Source organism: Diplotaxodon limnothrissa, linkage group LG11 (assembly GCF_057381915.1).
Source record: "Diplotaxodon limnothrissa isolate DT_005_m linkage group LG11, D_limnothrissa_male_GT1.1, whole genome shotgun sequence".
Taxonomy (NCBI): Eukaryota; Metazoa; Chordata; class Actinopteri; order Cichliformes; family Cichlidae; genus Diplotaxodon; species Diplotaxodon limnothrissa.
The window spans coordinates 11,030,966-11,050,285 of record NC_140606.1 but is presented as its reverse complement, the minus strand read 5'-3'; the positions used below and the strand labels follow the sequence as shown (position 1 = coordinate 11,050,285).

At 39.0% G+C, this 19,320-nt stretch overlaps 1 protein-coding gene across 1 annotated transcript in view; it reads right to left on the bottom strand.

Annotated features, from left to right (window-relative positions):
- The window catches only part of LOC146622374 (furin-like), a 76,918-nt gene that overhangs the window by 9,736 nt on the left and 47,862 nt on the right, over positions 1-19,320 (bottom strand). Inside the window, exon 6 of the mRNA XM_085365087.1 lies at positions 17,795-17,980. Coding sequence (XP_085221213.1) covers positions 17,795-17,980 — 186 coding nt within the window. The remainder of the gene's footprint in view (positions 1-17,794; positions 17,981-19,320) is intronic.

The following is a 19,320-nucleotide window of genomic DNA, read 5'->3' as shown; positions in this document are numbered from 1 at the left end:
AAGCTCTGGTCTCAAGAGGTTAAGAAAGAGAATAAACATAGTAGCAGACTTCCCAGCATGCATTGTTACAGAGATAAAACTAACTAACGCTTCTTACTTTGTTTAATCAACCCACATTTTTAAGGCAGGAAGAGCTTATGTGTTAAAACCAAAGTGTAGATTACAAAATCATAAAGTCTTCATACAACAATACAAAAATAAACTCGATGGCAACCTTGAGTGTATAATGTGGATGGATATTCAGTAATGTGTTTTTTATAATGAAGATATCTTCTGGAAAGAAGGAATAAGGAATACTGTTACTGTAAGCATCAGTCTCAGCCCAGAATTTCACATCCACAGTTTTTAGTTTATTTATTTATTATTTTTTAATTGAGTTTAAGAGTTTAAGTGAAGGATAGAAGTTATTCATTTACTCTAAACAACCACAAAGAGTATCGACATGCCAACTGTTCAGCTGTTTTGAGGGATGTTTTTGGCTAGAGGTGGGTGGGGGTGAGATCATGTGACAGCTCAATCTGATGACTTAGTACTTAAAACTTGTACACAACAACACAAAAGACTTGTGACCTTTAATTTACAACGAAAAGCCTTTGACTGTCACAGCAGCAAATGCAGCGTGTTGCAGCAAAAGTGCAAGTTGAGGTCTGTAATCTCCAAAGGTACAAGATGAATCATTCCGTAATTTTCAAGGCAAAAATTAACTTCATCCCTACAAGAGCTGGTCAAGAGCATTCAACAGTGATCTTAGAGAAGCAACTGTTGCTGCCTGTCAATATGGCAAGTGGTATAAGAACATTTTCTTTAACAATCTGAAGTCACCATTCCAAAAACAGAAACAGTATTCATTAGTGGAAAACATTCTAGACAGCTGTCAGTGAAATTCACCTCAGCATCAGTCCGTGCAATGCGCAGAGAAAGTCCAAAAAGATCCAAAAGCTACATCTCATACTCTACAGAGCTCACTTAGCATGTTAAATGCTAATCATGACTTGCAATTAGAAAAAGGCTGAACAAATATAGCCTGTTTGAAAGGGTTGCCAGGAAAGAGCTTCTTCTTTCTATTAAAAAGCAAAACAAAACATGGCAGCGCATCTTAAGTTTTTAAAATTGAATCTGAACAAACCGCAAGACTTTTGGAACTATGTCCTTTGGACAGACGAGACCAAAATGGAGATGTTTGATGTGATGTTTTGTCCAACTGTCAAGCATGGTGGTGGAGGTGTGATGATTGGGTCTCGTTTTCAGTCACAGGACCTGGATACCTTGCAGTCATTTGGTCAACCAACTGTCGACTACTGCCATACAGACCTAGATCTAGATTTAATCATGAGGCCATCTGTCTGACAGCTAAAGCTTGTCCCATATGTGGTCAAGTAACCGGACAAGGATCACAAGTGCACCGGCAAATCTACAACAGCAACAGAGTTGCAATGGCGCAGTCAAAGTCCAGCCTTAACCCGACTAAAATGCCTGGCAGGACCTTAACAGATCTGTGCATAAACGAATGCCTGCAAAATTCAATGAACTGAAGCAATGCTGCAAAGAAGAGTGAAGTCTTCAACAACAATGTGAGAGACTGATAAAGTCATACGGAAAACTATGACTTCAAGTTATGGCTACAAAGGGTGGTGAAAACTATCTTTTTCACTCTGTCATGTCAGTTCTCTGACTTCCACTTTCAATTACATCAAATCATTATTTTATTCATAAATCAGGACAGTATTTGGATAAAAAATGGAAAAACGAAATCTTTTCTGTAGCTCAGCCCACAGATAATTAAAAGAAACATATCTAAATTACCTGACTGTTATGAAAACCCACAAAATCCCCTTTTAGTCAAGCATTGTTCAAAGATGGCTTTATACCATAAATCTGCTACATCAACTGTCCAGTCTGCCTCTCTGCCTGTGTGTGTGTATATTCTACGCAGTGTTTGTGTGTGTGTGTGTGTGTGTGTGTGTGTGTGTGTGTGTGTGAGAGAGTGCTCAGAGCAGATCGGAGGCCAGGCATGGCAGCCCCCAGCTGAGTGCTGCATTGATTTGTTGTTGGTAAACAAACAGCTGGATGCTACAGGTGGATCGATATGCCTTGCACGCCTCCCCGCCTCCCAGCAGGACTTTCTACTAGGTTGACATGGCTCTCTGAAGAGCTGCAACCCTGCTGTCACCGGGAAACCTCACGAGTCAAATATTTCAAATTCCAGATTGTTTCTAATTGAGCTGAAGTTCGTTTTACACATAAAGTTATGTTCCTGAATTCATAAAATATGCTTGTGAGTAGAGATGGACCGATCCGATATTACGTATCGGTATCGGTCTGATACTGACCTAAATTACTGGATCGGATATCGGAGAAAAATAAAAAATGTAATCCGATCCATTAAATATCACGAAAGCACCTCACAAAACTTGCAACACGCCGTAACTCGCCTCAGAACGTATGCATCACGTGATAGAGCAGCTGTGGCATGCAGGACCTGTCGGTGGTCTGGATAGCATGTGGAGCTTCGCTAGCAACCTGGCATTTCATCTCCGACAAAGTTATCCCCGAGAGAAGTAAAGCAAGTGTGTAAGTCCATCTCTGAATGTTTGTAAAGCATTCCCACGTTAAGCTTAACAAGCGACTGCCTCTCGCTCTCCGGCTGCTACTTCAATCGTGAAACTGCTTAAATCAGCTGATCGGCTTTTCTGTCTCGAGTCTGTCTCTCGTTTGTTTTTGGTCCACTTTGCGCCAGAAAGAGCAAACCAGCGGCTGAACAACAGCAGCACGTTTAAGCTTGATAAGCTGTTGTTAGAATTTATTTAATATTAATTTCTACACCAGGATCTTTTTCTACGTAGCTGACGGCTGGTAACTGTGCAGGGGCGGATCTAGCAAAGTTTAGCCAGGGGGGCCGATAGGGCATTAACCCTTTAGAGCCGATCGGAGCGGGAACGCTCTGTTATGCGTAACTATTTTTAAATCCCAGTAGCACTGCAACCACGTAAGCTAACGCAAAAAATTTTTTTGCATATGAAACCGGAGGAGTTGTACTTACATCTGATGCCATCAGCTTGTCCTAGGTCACGGTTTCCTTCCACATAAAGCTTTGCAAAAACTGCATAAAAAGCGCTTGCAGGAACAAAAACATAATATTCCAGAAACACGCTTTACCGATCTGATCAGCTGTTCAAAACACTTCCTACGTTGGAATAGACGTCAGCGCGAACTTTTGCATTTCCGCCATTACCTGCCCGAAACCGGAAGTGACGTCATTTTCGCGGAAATGTAGTCTTTTTTGCGATCAGGGCCTCAGGGCCTATACTGCTCTTTTTAAAAGTTATCTTTGACTTTATGACTTTCTGTGTCGTTTCTGGGATGCTTAGGACTCATATTGCACTGCTGGAAATAGTTTATTTTGATGCATATGCTGCTTTTTTGCAAATTTGCGGAATAATATTTATTTTCGTTTTTCCTACAGTGTATAAAAATTGGTGTATTTCAAAAATAAAACTATGAAGACACTCAAAATAATTTTCCTGTGGTGGGAAACTATTTTGTGCAACTTTTTTGTATTTACAGTTTTGAGGGATAAGACTCTTAAATTTCTCTAACTACAAATATATGTCAAAAAATCAAAAACGATTTTCAATTTTTTTGTAGTTTATTGCACTTTTTTGCAATTTATGTAATTACTATGCACTTAATGAATACATATTATTAAAATCTGGGCTATAATGGTTGTATTGATGTATAGCAACTTGAAATGCTCCCAAAAATGGCTCCACAGCATGTAAAAATATTGATTGATTGATTGAATCTTTATTTTGAACATGTTGAAAAAGTATAAAAAAAAAAATAGAATTAAAAGAGACAAATGAACAAAGCAAACAAAAGGAAAACGAGCAACCACAACTCCAAATAACGTCCATGTTCAAAAAGGAGCAGGAAGAAGCATAAGCTTATTTAATCCCACCCCTTTTCCACTATCTAGTATCAATAGACTACAGAAATACCTCCTTGTAATTACATTATATGTTATGTGTAATTTTTTTTTTTTTTTTTTTTTTAATATATACACATATATGTTTCTATCTATCCATACCTACGTATATACACACATACGCACATATACACATTTTCAATAACCCCATTAACACCTGAAGGATACACAACCTACAATTTTATATATATTTAATATATATATATATATATATATATATATATATATATATATATATATATATATATATATATATATACACATACATACACACACATACACATATATATATATATATATATATACACATATACATATACACATATATATATACATACATACATACATACATACATATACACATACATATATACCCATACCAACAAACCCGTGCATGCGCACACACATGAAAATATTAGACAAGAACACCCTATCAAATCTCTACCTTTTCCCTGTACCCTGTAAAAACCATATCCTTAAACCGCTTTTTAAACTGCGCCATGCTTGGACATTGCTTCATATCTTTACTTAGTCTGTTCCACAGCTTCACTCCACACACAGAGATGCAAAAACTTTTTAATGTTGTACGGATACGAGGATGTTTTAAATTTAATTCCCCCCTCAAATTGTATCCCCGTTCCCTTTTAGAAAACATTTTTAGAATATTGTCAGGAAGCAGGTTATTTATTGTTTTATATATAATTTGTGCTGTGAGAAAATGAACCAGATCTGTGAATTTTAGAATTTTTGATTTTAAGAATAGTGGATTTGTATGATCTCTGTAACCAGTTTTATGGATTATCCTTATGGCCCTTTTTTGTAATATAAAGATTGATGATAGCGAACATTTGTAAGTATTGCCCCAAACCTCTGCACAGTAATTCAAATACGGTGCAATCAGGGAACAATAGAGAATGTGGAGTGATTTGTGGTCCAGAATGTGTTTTACTTTACTCAAGATTGAGACACTTCTTGAAATTTTGTTATGTATATGATTTATATGAGACTTCCAGTTTAATTTATCATCTATAATCACACCAAGAAACTTATGTTCAAGTACTCTTTCAATTTCCACACCATCTACATGAATCTGCACTTGTGCATTTCTAAGGGAATTCCCAAATAAGATAATTTTAGTTTTACTTAGATTTAGCGATAGTTTGTTCCTGTTAAACCATTTTTTAATTTTGCACATTTCTGAAGTAATTGTATCCAGCAGCTCCTTTAGATTCCCCCCAGAACAAAAAATATTTGTGTCATCTGCAAATAATACTAATTTTAATATATCAGATGCCTTACAAATATCATTTATATAAATAATAAATAATTTTGGACCCAGTACAGAGCCTTGTGGAACACCACAAGCAATGTCCAAGCATGATGAGGAATGGACACCCAGCTTCACAAATTGTTTCCGGTCACTTAAATAATTTTTCACCCATTGCAGTACAACCCCCCTAATCCCATACCGTTCCAGTTTATTAATTAATATGTCATGATTGATTGTGTCGAATGCTTTGAGATCCAGAAATACTCCAGCTGCATACTGTTTCTGATCTATAGCATTCGTAATCTCCTCAATTGATTCGATTAATGCCAGAGATGTTGATCTTTTTGATCTGAATCCATATTGACTGTCAGAGAGTAATTTATATTTATCTAAGAATTTGTCTAATCGTTTATTAAACAGGTTTTCTAGGATTTTGGAGAATTGTGGTAGTAAAGAAACAGGCCTGTAATTTGTGAAGTGGCGTCTATCCCCGGTTTTATACAGCGGCACAACTTTAGCTATTTTCATTTTGTTTGGCACTTTTCCCGTCTGAAATGATAAGTTGCAAATATATGTTAGAGGTCCTACAATTCCTTCAATGACCTTCTTGACGATTTTCATGTCAATATCATTACAATCAGTGGATGTTTTATATTTACACATGTGTACAATGTCAATTATTTCTTTTTCCTCCACTGATGTGAGGAACATTGAGTTAGGGTTCCTATCAATCAGGTTTTCACTACATTCTACTGATGGCAGTGACTCAGGAATTTGTTCTGCCAGTTTTGGTCCAATATTTACAAAATAATGATTAAAGCTGTTGACCTTATCAGCAGTGTTTTCCATAATATTGCCATTATCGATAAAGTATTGTGGATAACTTTGTTGTCCAGAATTATTTTTAATGATACCGTTTAAAACATCCCATATTCCTTTCATATTATGTTTATTGTTGTTCAATATTTTACTATAATACTCCTTTCTACATACACGTATAATATTGGTCAACTTATTTTTGTATTTTTTATATTTATTTTCAGCTTCTTTTGTTCTTTGTTTTAGGTATTCCCTATAGAGTGTATTTTTCTTTTTACATGCATTTTGTAAACCCTTAGTGAGCCATGGTCTATCTGAATATTTGTGCTTTCTGTTGTATTTTATTGTTGGACAGTTTTTATCGTACAACTCCATGAATATTCTTAAAAATATGCCATATGCAATATCAATATCAGCTTCTTTGTACACCTTGTCCCAGTCCTGATTTAATAGATCGTTCTTAAATGCAGTCATAGTTTCTTCTGTCCTTACACGTCTGTATCTCAGTTGTTCTTCATGCTGATTTTTCTTATAATTAGTGTCATAAACTGCAAAAACTGGTAGGTGATCACTGATGTCATTAATTAATATTCCGCTCACAATGTTGTTTTCCATATTGTTAGTGAAAATATTGTCAAGTAAGGTGGCACAATGTGGTGTAATTCTGCTAGGCCTGGTTATTTTAGGATGTAAACTCAAACTGTACATAGTGTTTAGGAATTCGTCGGTCATTTTATGCTTTTTTGGATTCAACAGGTCAATATTAAAATCACCACAGATAAACATAACTTTTTGATTTGTTTTAGAGAATATTTCCTCTATGAAGTCATTAAATACTTGAATACTAGAGCCAGGTGTTCTATATATACAGCTAATTATTACATTTTTTTCTTTTTCCTTATAAATTTCAATTGTTATACATTCTAGTAAATTATCAATTACAGTTGTCATACTTTCTACCACCTTGTAGTTTAGGTTTTTATCCACATACACAGCTACTCCCCCTCCACTCTTGTTCCTTCTATTTACAAAATTCACTTCATATCCCTCCAGTCCAAAGTCCATTCCTTTCTCCGCATTGATCCATGTTTCAGAAATGGCAATAATTCCAAATGGATTTGTCAACTCATTTAGATATTCCTTTATATTGTTGAAGTTGGCATACAGACTTCTGCTATTAAAATGGATTATTGATAATTTATTTTCCGTGTTGATGGTGTGCTTAAACTGTTCATCAGTGAAGTAGCAGCAGTTACAGCTGATGTTGTAGAAGAAATTATTTTCCGGGTCTATATCCTTTTCTAAGTCTAGAACATTATGGTCTGTGTATCGAAATGTTCTCAGTTCCAGATTATCATAAAGAGAATTCCAATGAGTCATGTTGATATTGTTGCCGGATGCAGATGAAGTTCTTTTGGACTGTGCCATGTGTTGTGTTGTGTGTCACGTCACATGTGTATTCATACCTCCAGAGTAAGTTGACCTCAGTATTTGTCCAGCTCCTCCATATTTCTGATGACCAACACTTTGGCTTGTTCCGGTGTTCCATTGAGTTTAATGAATACTTTGCAGTTGGTGGTCCATGTATTTTGAATTTTTCCCTGTTTCTTCAAGTAACGTGCTTTCCTGGCAATGTCCGCATTTCTTTTTATCAGATGTTCGTTCATGAAGACATCGGATCCTTTCAGTTTCCTTCCTTGTTTTAACAGTGCTGTTTTCTGTTTTCTGTTTGCAAATCTCACAATGATGGCTGGTTTGTTACGGTCATTTTTTCGGGGTAGAGGGTGGCAAGCCTCAATGTTGTTATAATCCACTTCCACACCTTTGGACCGTAGAAAGGTAACCACTTGATGCTCCGTGGAGTTGACATCTTCCTCTCCTGGCCCTCCTACATTGTCAGTGGCGACCGCCCGGGCGTATGACCGGGGTTTGATGCGAAGCCCCGTGATGATAACATCGTTCATCCGGGTGTACTGCTCCAAATCCGCCACTCTGTTCTCCAGGTACGCCAGCCGCCGATCCTTCTCGGCGTTCTGGATGCGGAGAGCCTTAACTTCCTCGACCAGGTCCAGGATGGCTTTCTGCTGCAGTTTGACAGTAGAAATCTCCTCTGTCATAAACTCCAGCGACTTCTTAATATCGTCTCCTTCCTCGGCTGACAGAACTTTTTTCGGGCCCATGCTGAGAGACGCTCTCGTAGCTTTGCCGTGACGACCGGCTAGCTACTTCCCAGAATATAATATAAGCTCTGGCGGACTTGGTTCTATGGTAGGTCTTAAAGGGTTAACTGGGAAAAGGGGGCACAAAGACATACTTTTCTTTCTTATTCTCATTTAAAATGTCGAGCTTTTAATAAATAATTATCTGACACCCAAAGTTTTAATTTGATGTAAAATGAATAGAAGTCAATTACTGTATATAGTGACTATTAAGTCTAATATATATACCCTAGTAAGCTATAGTACTTTTTCCTTTGGGAAGGTACCATCTGTGCAGTCTGCAATTTTGTTGAAGAAAGATGTTGAATCTATTTAATATTTCTTGAAAAATAATTGATTTCTGTGCATTTTTTTTCACACTGCATCAAATTAAGGTTGATTACGTCGATTAAGCATCATGAGGTGGCGCGTGAGGGGTGGTTCCCTATTTTTTATTTATTTAATTTTGTTGTTGCTGGGAGTTGGAACCCTATTAGTTAGGTTGCTTAATATTTACGCTAAGTACTCTTTAAAATACCAGAATAGGGAGGATGGTGTAGGTCTAAGTTTATTAGATTGATCAGTATTGCTGAACTATGAAATATTTTTTTTGTATACAGGTATAACAGAATAGCTTTAGTGTAGTTGTTGTTTTAAACTTGAGTATGAACTTGCAGACTTGCAAAATGCAGCAAGATATTTTAAAAAACAGTTTTGTTGATTAAAAAACACTATATCGGATTCATATCGGTATCGGCAGATATCCAAATTTATGATATCGGTATCGGTATCGGACATAAAAAAGTGGTATCGTGCCATCTCTACTTGTGAGTTCCATAACTTTGTAATCATTTTGTAAAGCACATATTTGGTGTCAACTATAAGTGCACCTTATCTTCATTATAACTGAAGATAAGGCAAAAATTAAGAAGCAGTCATCCAGCTATTACACTGAAGGCGTGATGAAAATGATATTTAACTACAATGTTATAAAAAATGTGAGAACTACATGTGGAGACAAAATCGGGGCATAGAGGATAGAAAGATGTTAAACTGACTTTTAGACAAAAGGGAGACAAAGAACATGAAAGGATTAGCAGAAGTAGAGGAACAGAGGGGAAAGTGGAAGGATTTCAAAAGCCAGAGAGAGAGAGTGAAACTACAGAGACAAAAAGAAGTTGGAGAGGGGGATTAGTGATGGGCCAGAGATGGCAGGATATCGAAACGGGTGAGTGTCAGGGTGATGGGAGCGAGACCCGGTGACTGGGAATGATGAGGAAGGAGTTCAGAAAGAGATGCTGATACACAGGTAGTGGAATTGTGAAAAAAAACAACATAGGAACAGTGAGAGATGGTGAGAGTGGGAGGATGATAGACAAAATGAGATGAAAAGAACAAAAACAGAGGACAAATTATGCATTTAGCGGAGAGCATCACTGAGAAAGACAATTAAATGGAGACATGCAAAGAAAAGACAAGAAAACTGTACTTTATGATGTTTTCAGTGCTTCTTCCCAGAGGAAGTATCAACTCCTTTCCAGGACACCCCGCTCCACATTTATACAATCATACACCTGGAAGATACTTTCACCACAAGTCCATAATTCTTAAAAGTACAGCTCCTCTGAGAAAGGACGTGACTTTGCACCGTGTTAAATTTCTGAATCAAAGCAAAGCTCGCTAGCAGCTACATTAGGCATCACTGCTGTGTCATTTCTCCAACCATTTCTACACCATCCTCTCCTTCTTAAAAGTTGACACCTTTTTACAAATACGTACTGATTGTTTTGCAGGTGGCAGATGTTTGTTTAGTCACTGTTACTATGGGTGTTAATTCTAAATAAATGGCTTTGTTAATTCTGCCAAGAAATGGTCAGTTTGTGATGATATAAAATACTTTCCTGAGATGTGTTTCCACATTTTTTAAATATAGATTCACTTTAATCTGAACCAATTATGCCTTCACTCTTTTTTCTCTCATGCAGTGGGGGAAATACTTGTAATAACGATTTAATCGCCTGCTAATTTTGTAAGTTTGCTCACTACCAAAGAAATGAACAGTCTGTAATTTTGTGCTAGTTTTATTTTAGTGGAGAGAGAGACAGGATATCAACCAAAAATCTGAAGTTATAAATTGATTTGCATGTCACTGAGTGAAAATAGTATTATTTTATTTATTAGTATTATTATGAAAAAAGTAGTTGATCCCCCACAAAAAACTTGACTTGGTATTTGGTGGAGAAACCCTTGTTGGCAAGTACACTAGTAACACGTTTCTTGTGGTTAGTCACCAGGTTTGCACATCTCAGGAGGGATTTTTTCACTCCTCTTTACAGAAACTAAATATTTTAGGTTTCTTGGCTGCTGCTTCACAAGCTTCAGCTCCCTCCACAGATTTTCTATAGGACTGAGGTCTGGAGACTGGCTAGACCACTCCATGACCTTAATGTGGTTCTTCTTTAGCAGAAGGTGGCAACTAAAACAGTTGCTACCTTCTCACCAAACTTCTTGCTGATGGACTTCACATTCCAGCCTTCTGCAGGTGTACAATCTTGTCTTGACCAGGTCTTGACCATGGTGGTGGAAGAAGCTGATTCTGTGGGCAGGCTAGCATTTTATTCACGTAATGAGTTGAGATCAGGATATAAGACATCTATCGTCTTATTTATAACGATATAAATCACAAAAATTGAACATTTTCTGTAAATTCTGTGAATCTCGGGCAGCTCGACTTGCGTGAAGTGTTTCCAGCTGGGCGTCATGTACCCGGAGTCGAGTGTTTGACCCAATCCATGAAACTATATATTTTTCTACATAAGTTGTAACGGCCGCAGTTTTCGTTGTATTTATTACACGGTGTGCTGCGGGGGAAAGCCCGTTCCAACGTTTGCATCTAAGGTTTATTTTTTAGCACATAACGGCTCTTTTTTGCTTCTCATCCGTAAACACTCTTCATACTGTTTCACGTGATTCCGTTTATTTTGAAAAGTCTCAACAGGATCTTGAGCTTTATTGTGAAAGGCGTATGTGGAAAATAAACAAGCGGACACGCCATGGTTTTATCGTCGTTGTTGCTAACGACAACGCATGAAAACAGGCGCATGTCGGTCTGTAGTGTGGTTATATTGAATATAAGAGAAAGAGAGAACTTTAAGAAATAAATATAGCCACTACAGTGACCATCAAAATGATGAAAAATTATTGCCATAAACAGTTTATTTTGCGACACCACGAAACAAACGATAGCGATGAAACGATAAATGGCTTTTATATCATCGTTATATCGAACAGCCCTAATCAGGAGTATCTGAAATTAAGCAACTGATTGATGTAATCTGTGTATCACATGGGCACACAGTCAATCTGTGGGAATCAGAATTGGAGATGGGTTGTAGGAGATCAAATACTTATTGCACTCAATGTAATGCAAATCACTTTATGACTTTTATGTAATGTGTTTTTTTTCTGGATTTCTGTTTAATATTCTGTCTCTCACAATTAAAATGATACTAGCATAAAAACGAGAAATGGTTTATTTCCACCACTGTATATTTACTGTTAAAATAGTATGTGATCATAATAAGTACATTAACATATTAACTCACTCACTCACTTTAGGAGGGGAAGCCAATCAAGAAAAAGTTGGCTTGAAGACTGACAAGCTAAATTGACAGACGTATAAACTGAGGGGCCAGTGCCCAGTACAAGAACAATGAAGATTATTCTAAGCTTTGATTTATGCAAAGCTACCGTAGTAGACTCTAAGAATAAAAACTATCAAGCGAGAAATGAGGTCCCATTTTAAAAGACTTATCAAGTCTAACTTCATATAATTTTATATAACAGAAAAATTAAATCTGTAATTTAAAAAACAAAACTGCTGCATTGTCTGTTAAATGTTATTTTCTTTTCACAGATAACAGAATATTAAATAATAAGGTTTCCCACCCAACAGTTCAGTCTGCAGTTGTACTAACAGGTGTAAAATGTGCAACAGGAAGTTGCTAGACAACGGCACACAGGGCTCAGTCTACTCTCATGGAATAAACAGAAGCTTCAAAATAAAACCTCCAAAAAAAGAAACCTGCGATTGTTGGCAGTGTTAGAGAGTGAAGCAGTGTCAGATGGGAGGGGAGGAGGAGTCTTGCTGCGTCTACATATGTAAAGCAGCAGGGAAGCAGCAGTGTGTCAGACTGAGGCTCTGGCCCAACCTGGGCTCCTCACTGCTCCCTCCAACACATCAATCATCCAAAACAGGGCCATCATAGCCACGCTGCATGCTGGGAGACACACATGCACAGACACACACACACTGCAGCAAGCTTACATGCAAATGTCTGCACAAACACACAAACACTGCTTCCATCAACACAGACATAAAACTGCGCACACACACATAGAGTAAACAAATATTCAGTGAATTGCAAACACGCGCATGTACTGCACCCTCGCACACGGCCAGCTTCTCAACAGAAGAGACACACGAATATACAGAATAATATGCTGCAAAAGCACACACATACAAACACCTAGAGTGCAATGAATTCACACAGACACACACACAAACTAGAGTCACACTCTCTGTGCCTCCCAGTCTCACACAAAACAGATAAACAGAAATAGGTATCCTGTGCCCACAGGGTGCCCTCGCCCCCGACCATCTGCGACGGGTGCCAACACACAGTGGGTGATATTTACATGGAGACCCCCCTCCACTACTCCCCTTCCTACCACAATCACACACACACACAAATTTAAAAAAAAAAAAAAAAACGAAGGGAAGAAAGAAAGAAAGAAAGAAATACCCACAAAGGGCCGCTTGGATCGCTTGATCTCCCAAAACTCATTAAACATGCAAATATATGTAAATATATGCACCTCTAGAAATCCACCTTGGGCCAAAGTGAGTGAGTGTGTGTGAATGAAAATGCATGTTTGTTTGCGTGTGATTGTGTTTCTACTTCAGGCTTTGACAGTGTTTCTGCCAAACTTGATACTGTGTGCAAGTACGTTGCTGTTACAGTAACGACAGAAGATGTTCTTACACTGGTTTTACCAGAGGTCAGCAGTACTTCTCCCCTGTACAGGTAGTACATAACATTGTAGGATAACTTTTTAAAGTCCGAAAAAAATCTGCCTTTTAAAAATGGGACCTAACATCACCTCTAAGAATATGAGACTGCAGCGAGTATGTTTTTCTCATTTCTGAATTATTTTTCAGTGTAGAGTTCATAAAAGCCCCAGATACACATTTTCTCCTTCGACAAGTTAAATCCAGCTTTCCAATTAGTTACTATAGTCAAACCACATTCAGTTCGATTTTATTTATACAGCGCCAAATCACAACAACAGTCGCCTCAAGGTGCTTTATATTGCAAGGTAAAGACCCTACAATGATACAGAGAAACAATCAGATGACCCCCTATGAGCACGTACTTGGCGACAGTAGGAAAGAAAAACTCCCTTTTAACAGGAAGAAACCTCCAGGAGAACCAGGCTCAGAGAGAGGCGGCCACCTGCCAAGCCTGAAGATGAGGGGAGGAAGACAGGACACAACATTCATCGGGCCTGTACAGTTAGACTAAAAACATAAAATCCAGTTAGTGTAATACTTTTTCAAAATGCAACGTCTAAAAAGTAAATATCAGAGCACTGCAGCTAATAGCACACGCTTGTATTTAATACCAAATATGATGATGAAGCAAATAAAACAACCTTATCGTAACAGTCTGGTGTTTTTAACGAACACCATCTTACCCCAGAAGGGTTTATCATTTACCCAGCGAGAATGAACAACACAAACTGTACCATATTCATCAACCCAAGGTGGAAGACAGTGGCAGAAACTGCGTAGTTAATACTTTATCTTCAGGTTTTTCTATTATCACTTAGTCACGGTGTATGTGTGTGTCTGTGTTTGGTTTGTGTAATCTGTTGGGGAGACAAGAGGGGAAAGACTCCTGAAGGAGCACAAGGGATGAAGATGGTAAATATATGATCTGTCTATCACAGACAGCAAGGGTGGCTGTTTGTGTGTCTGAGCGTGTGTGTGTGTGTGTGACCACAGTGCTGCAGGCTAAATAGTGCTATTATATTCCTACAGCCGCTCTAGTCACAGTCAGCTCGAGTCTCAAAGTCCTCTGGGAATCAGAGATGTCACTGCTCAAAGACTGCTGCCACACTGCTATAAACACACACACACACACACACACACACACACACACACACACACACACACACACACACACACACACACACACACACACACACACACACAAACCTACCCTGTGGGCATGGCAGGTGGGGTGGGAGAGCAACGTATGTGTGTTTATATTTTTGCCGTGTTTTTTTCTGCTTGTGTGTTTGTGTGTATAAGGTCTCAGTGAAAGTGGAGCACAGTAATGACACCCTTCTATAATATTCTTTGAAAACTCATTGTATCAGGCAGCAGAAGGAATAGAAAAAAACTGCTGTCAGTCATAGTTACCAATTAGAAGAGTTGTTACTGTACCACACACGCACACAGTAAAAGACTTCGTACAGTGAAATTACAAAGAGGGATACTTCCCTCATACCTTTCATGGTCAGTCACAGTGTAGTTAGGTTTTTTTAATATTCTCAGGTTTTAAGATATCATTCGTCCGTCTAGGGCTGGGACTATTGATGATATAAACCTAATCATAATTGAGTTCATTTCAAACGTTGATTTAGTGTAGCAATATTAGAATAAGCACAAACTAAAAATTGATGACATCATCTACAATTTAACTTAATGAGCCCCCGATTCATATACATGTGACACATGCTCTTTTAACAGCAAGACATGATGCTTCCAGATTCTGTTTCAATACGAGTCATAACTGGCCTGAGATATGAAGCTCCCTGACTATAAATAAACTAGTTATTTAGAAAACATTTATCCTTGTTTAACTTGTATTTTGCAGCTCACATAAATCTCACTCCTTTTACAGCTCCTGCTAGGAAGTTTGAAGCTTAAAAGTCTTTAACCTCAACAAAATTTTAACTTAAAGTGTTCAGATTGTTAAAAAGAAAATGTGCATAGTCCACATCGAGGTCTGTTGATTATCAAGGAAAGTGGGGACACTGATTGCGGTGGAGATGAATCTGGTTAAATAACACTAAAACCACTGGTGACGACATTCACCACAGAGAGGAAAAAATGTCTACATTTGGGTGAAATTACCATTTTATCTTCTTATGGGCCATCCTTAATGACAGCGTGCATATTGTAAACTGCACGCTGTCATTAAGGATGGCGGTGGGATTTCCATATTGTGCAATACTGTCTCTGGTCAACAGTAAAAGCAGGGAGGTGAGCTGAGGCACCACAGATGGCGGTAGAGTGAGCACAAGGGAGAGCAGTTATGACAAGAGCGAGAGAGAGTATGTATTTCCAGCCCCGCATTCCCGTCTCCTTCACAACGCTAGAAGGTCAGCTGAGCCTCGAGCCATAACACTCGCTCCCTTTTCACTTCAGTCCCACTTTTATTCCTAGTAGAACCACAGCGCTCTTTGACAATTGTCATCATGACGAATCAATACGGACTTCTCCACAGACCCCGTGTCCCTCAGCCCTCGTTCTCTGCCGCCCTTGAGTTTTTAAACACAGATCCAAAACATAGTCCAGGTAAAGTCCCTTCCCAGGGCTCCATGTTATAGGTTACCCTTGCCTCTCTCTAAAACTCCTCTTTTTTCTTAGTCCTGTATGTCCTCTGGTTCTCTCCATGTATCAGTGTCAGATTTAATTGGCGTAGCTGCTTGTCAGAGGCTTTTTGTAGCAGCCTGCCAAATGTCAAAAACCATTAAAAATGACAATTTGTGTTATTTAGCAATCAATATCTATACACTTTCGGAAAAGAGAGATTTTGATTCATATAGTTGGACATTGTTGTTCAACTTTAGCCATGTAAGTCCTTGGTATCCCCCTCCCCACCCCACCATGCTAACGCACTGTCTCCTTTTCAAGCACCCCGTATTTGTGAGAGTGTGTACATGTTGCTCTCCAATCTACGGCAGAGCTGACATCCAGCATGAAACCAATCAGTGTGTGGGTGTGTGTATGGGCTGATTAGTGGCGTGCTAAGGCATGCGGCACGTCAGATGCGAGCGTTAATTCGTGTTGCGAGCATCGCGGCGACTTGTCTCGGCCCTCCGGTAATGAGCAACGGCACCGTTATGTGGCTCGGCTTCACGGTGCTTCTTCCCCATCTCTGCGACACACTGGGCCCTGGTAATTGGTCACAGAGGGGACAGTAAATCTGTACGAGGACGTGGGAGAGACACAGAGACATGGAGCCAGAGAAAAGAAAGAGTGTGTGTGTGTGTGTGTATGTGTGTGTGTTTGCATGTGTGCGAATTTGCAGGAGGAGGTAGGTGACGAGGACGGAGGGGGGGTGTCTTTCATCTTCACAGCTTTTTCTTTATAAACCTCCAACTGTTTACAAGGACTGACGCCTATTTGCACACACACAAATACAGACACACACACATTTCTACATAGCGAGTCGTCCCCCCCCCCCAACTGCTACCACCCACACATATATACAGTAAATGACCTCAGCGCGCTACTGTCTGAGAGTATGGATTCTAATCAGATGTCGGCAGTATTGTGCCTGTCAAACCCGGCCAAGGTTACTTAACCTTCCAGTCTTAATTTCCCTTCCATTTTAGCTCCTTCCTCCATATCAAACATCAGCACATCTATGAGAGAAAAAAAAAGAAAGAGTGTGGGGAGGAAAATGAAGACTGCCATGCTTGGCTGAATCTTGGAGATGAAAGTAGAGGATGATTCACATTGCTATTGCAAAATGAACTGAACCAAGCTGAGCTGAGCTGTGCCGGGCTGGGCTATTTTTAAACTTCTATACAACACAGCTACTGGAAGAGGACAATGTGAAGCGGAGCAAATTATTTCTATATCATGAGGGAAGGTATGCGAAACAAGGCCTCCAGGAGAGCAAAATTAATATATAAACTATGTCACAAAGATTTTGGCTACTTTTTCTTGTCACTTCTTTACTAGTTTCCAAGTCATATCAGTTATTAAGAGACAGACAAAAGGCTTTTAGTGTAATTACTACTTTTTATAGTTCAAAGCTAGCCAAATGTTTTAACATGCTGTATAAAACACATGAACATGTTATTAAGAACCACTAACAATGTTAGCTTCGCTAAATGCTAACATCAATTGTCATTAGTGGTCATGGGGACAATAACAAAACAGATGTAGTGATGTTTAATGGCTTGTCTTCATACCTCAAACTTGGATGTTGGAATGCCCGAGTTAGCACGTTACAGCAAGGAAAAACAGGATTTGTTTTGATTCTTAGCAAGGCAGAATCATTCAGGTATCGTGAGCAATGCAGTATAATACTTTTATTTGCACTTAAAAACACCACTGCAGCACACTTATTCAGGAATGCACCATTACTTGCTATCATTTGCTAAATAGCAACCAGGGCTAACAGTTAAACACTGATAGGAGCAGCTTTTCTTTCTCACCTGGAGGCTCCAGCGGCCTCGTGGCTGCTCACCCCAGCAGTGCACAGTCATGAGAGTCCAGTTCTTCAGTCCAGCGGTGGAGGCATCATAAGGCCTCGTATCCAACAGCACCGACACTGTGCCACCAGGAGACACCAGGCTTATGGATAGGTCACCACGGCACGCTGCGTTGATACTCACTCTCACCTGTTGAGAGACAGATGGCAAGCTCCATGAAGGAATAGTTCCACATTATAGGATATTCACTTTCTCATCTTCTTCCTATAATAAGCTCGATACAACTGTTGGGTGAGCTAAAACATGAAAAAGCTGCTAGCAGCCACTTAGCTCCCTTTAACATAAAGGGAAACTGTCGATCTGATTCTCTTAATTAGCCTGACTGTTTTACATGTATCATATTCAGCTTTTATATCAGTTTGTTTAATCTGCTCGGGTAAAAAACTTGTATTTTTTGTGTTAACTGAGAGTTTCTACCAGAAGATTTACAACATCATATTGATGAGAGGAAATTACTGTGCTGGGGTAAAAGATAGTTCCATTTATAATGTCCTATTAAACTGCAGATTGCTGTTTTATACTGTTTTAAATATTTTTGTGCAGTTTAAACAAAAAAGAGACAACATAGCAATTGGCGAGTTTTTGCTGACAGATTCTGCTAACCTTGCACCAAGTCAATATTAACTAATTTCCGTTGTTTCCATTTTTTCCCCCAGTTTTAGTCATGCAGATTTAACCATATCTACACTGTAGCTTAATATATATGAGACAACTGGCATCCATGCTTTCATCTGACTCCCTCCAAAAATGGCACATTTTTCTAGCACTTTCTTTGAATGTGCCTTCTTAATCAATTTGCTGTTTTAATCTTTGACATCCTAGATAAGACATGTGATGAAGGAACAAACAATGTACTTCCCTCCCTGATAAGGTCCGCTGACTAATTATGAAAATAGAACAGAGAGTGCTGTATTGCTTAAATCTAAATCTAAATCCAATAAGTATTGTCTGAGATAATGTGGCACATAGATGGACAAGCCAAAAATATGTCCATAGCCAGGCAAAGACAAAGGGAAGCAGGTGAAGAAAGTATAATAAATGGAACACGATTGTGCAGGATATTAGCTAAATGATTTAAATAAGCCCATATCCCCTGCCACCACCAGTAGCACCCAGTAAACACCCTCCCTGTCCCTGTTCATCACAAGCAGCACATCTGGTGTGACAATGGCACATCGCAGAGAGAGCCGCCAAGCTGCAAAAAGACTGACAGCCCGCTCCTGTTTACGGCGTGTTACCACGGCAACACATCCATCAATCACACCTCGCAGCGATGGCCTGACCCACGCTTTCTGCCAGGGAGCAGAGCCGCAAAGATGAAGCCTTTTCAATTTGCATGCTGACACACTCTCGCTCGCTCTCCTTCTCTCTCCTTGCCATTTCACAAGTACACACATTCACAAACACAGAATACTCGCACAAACTGAGCCACGCACAGACACGTACAGTACGTATGCCTGCTGACACAA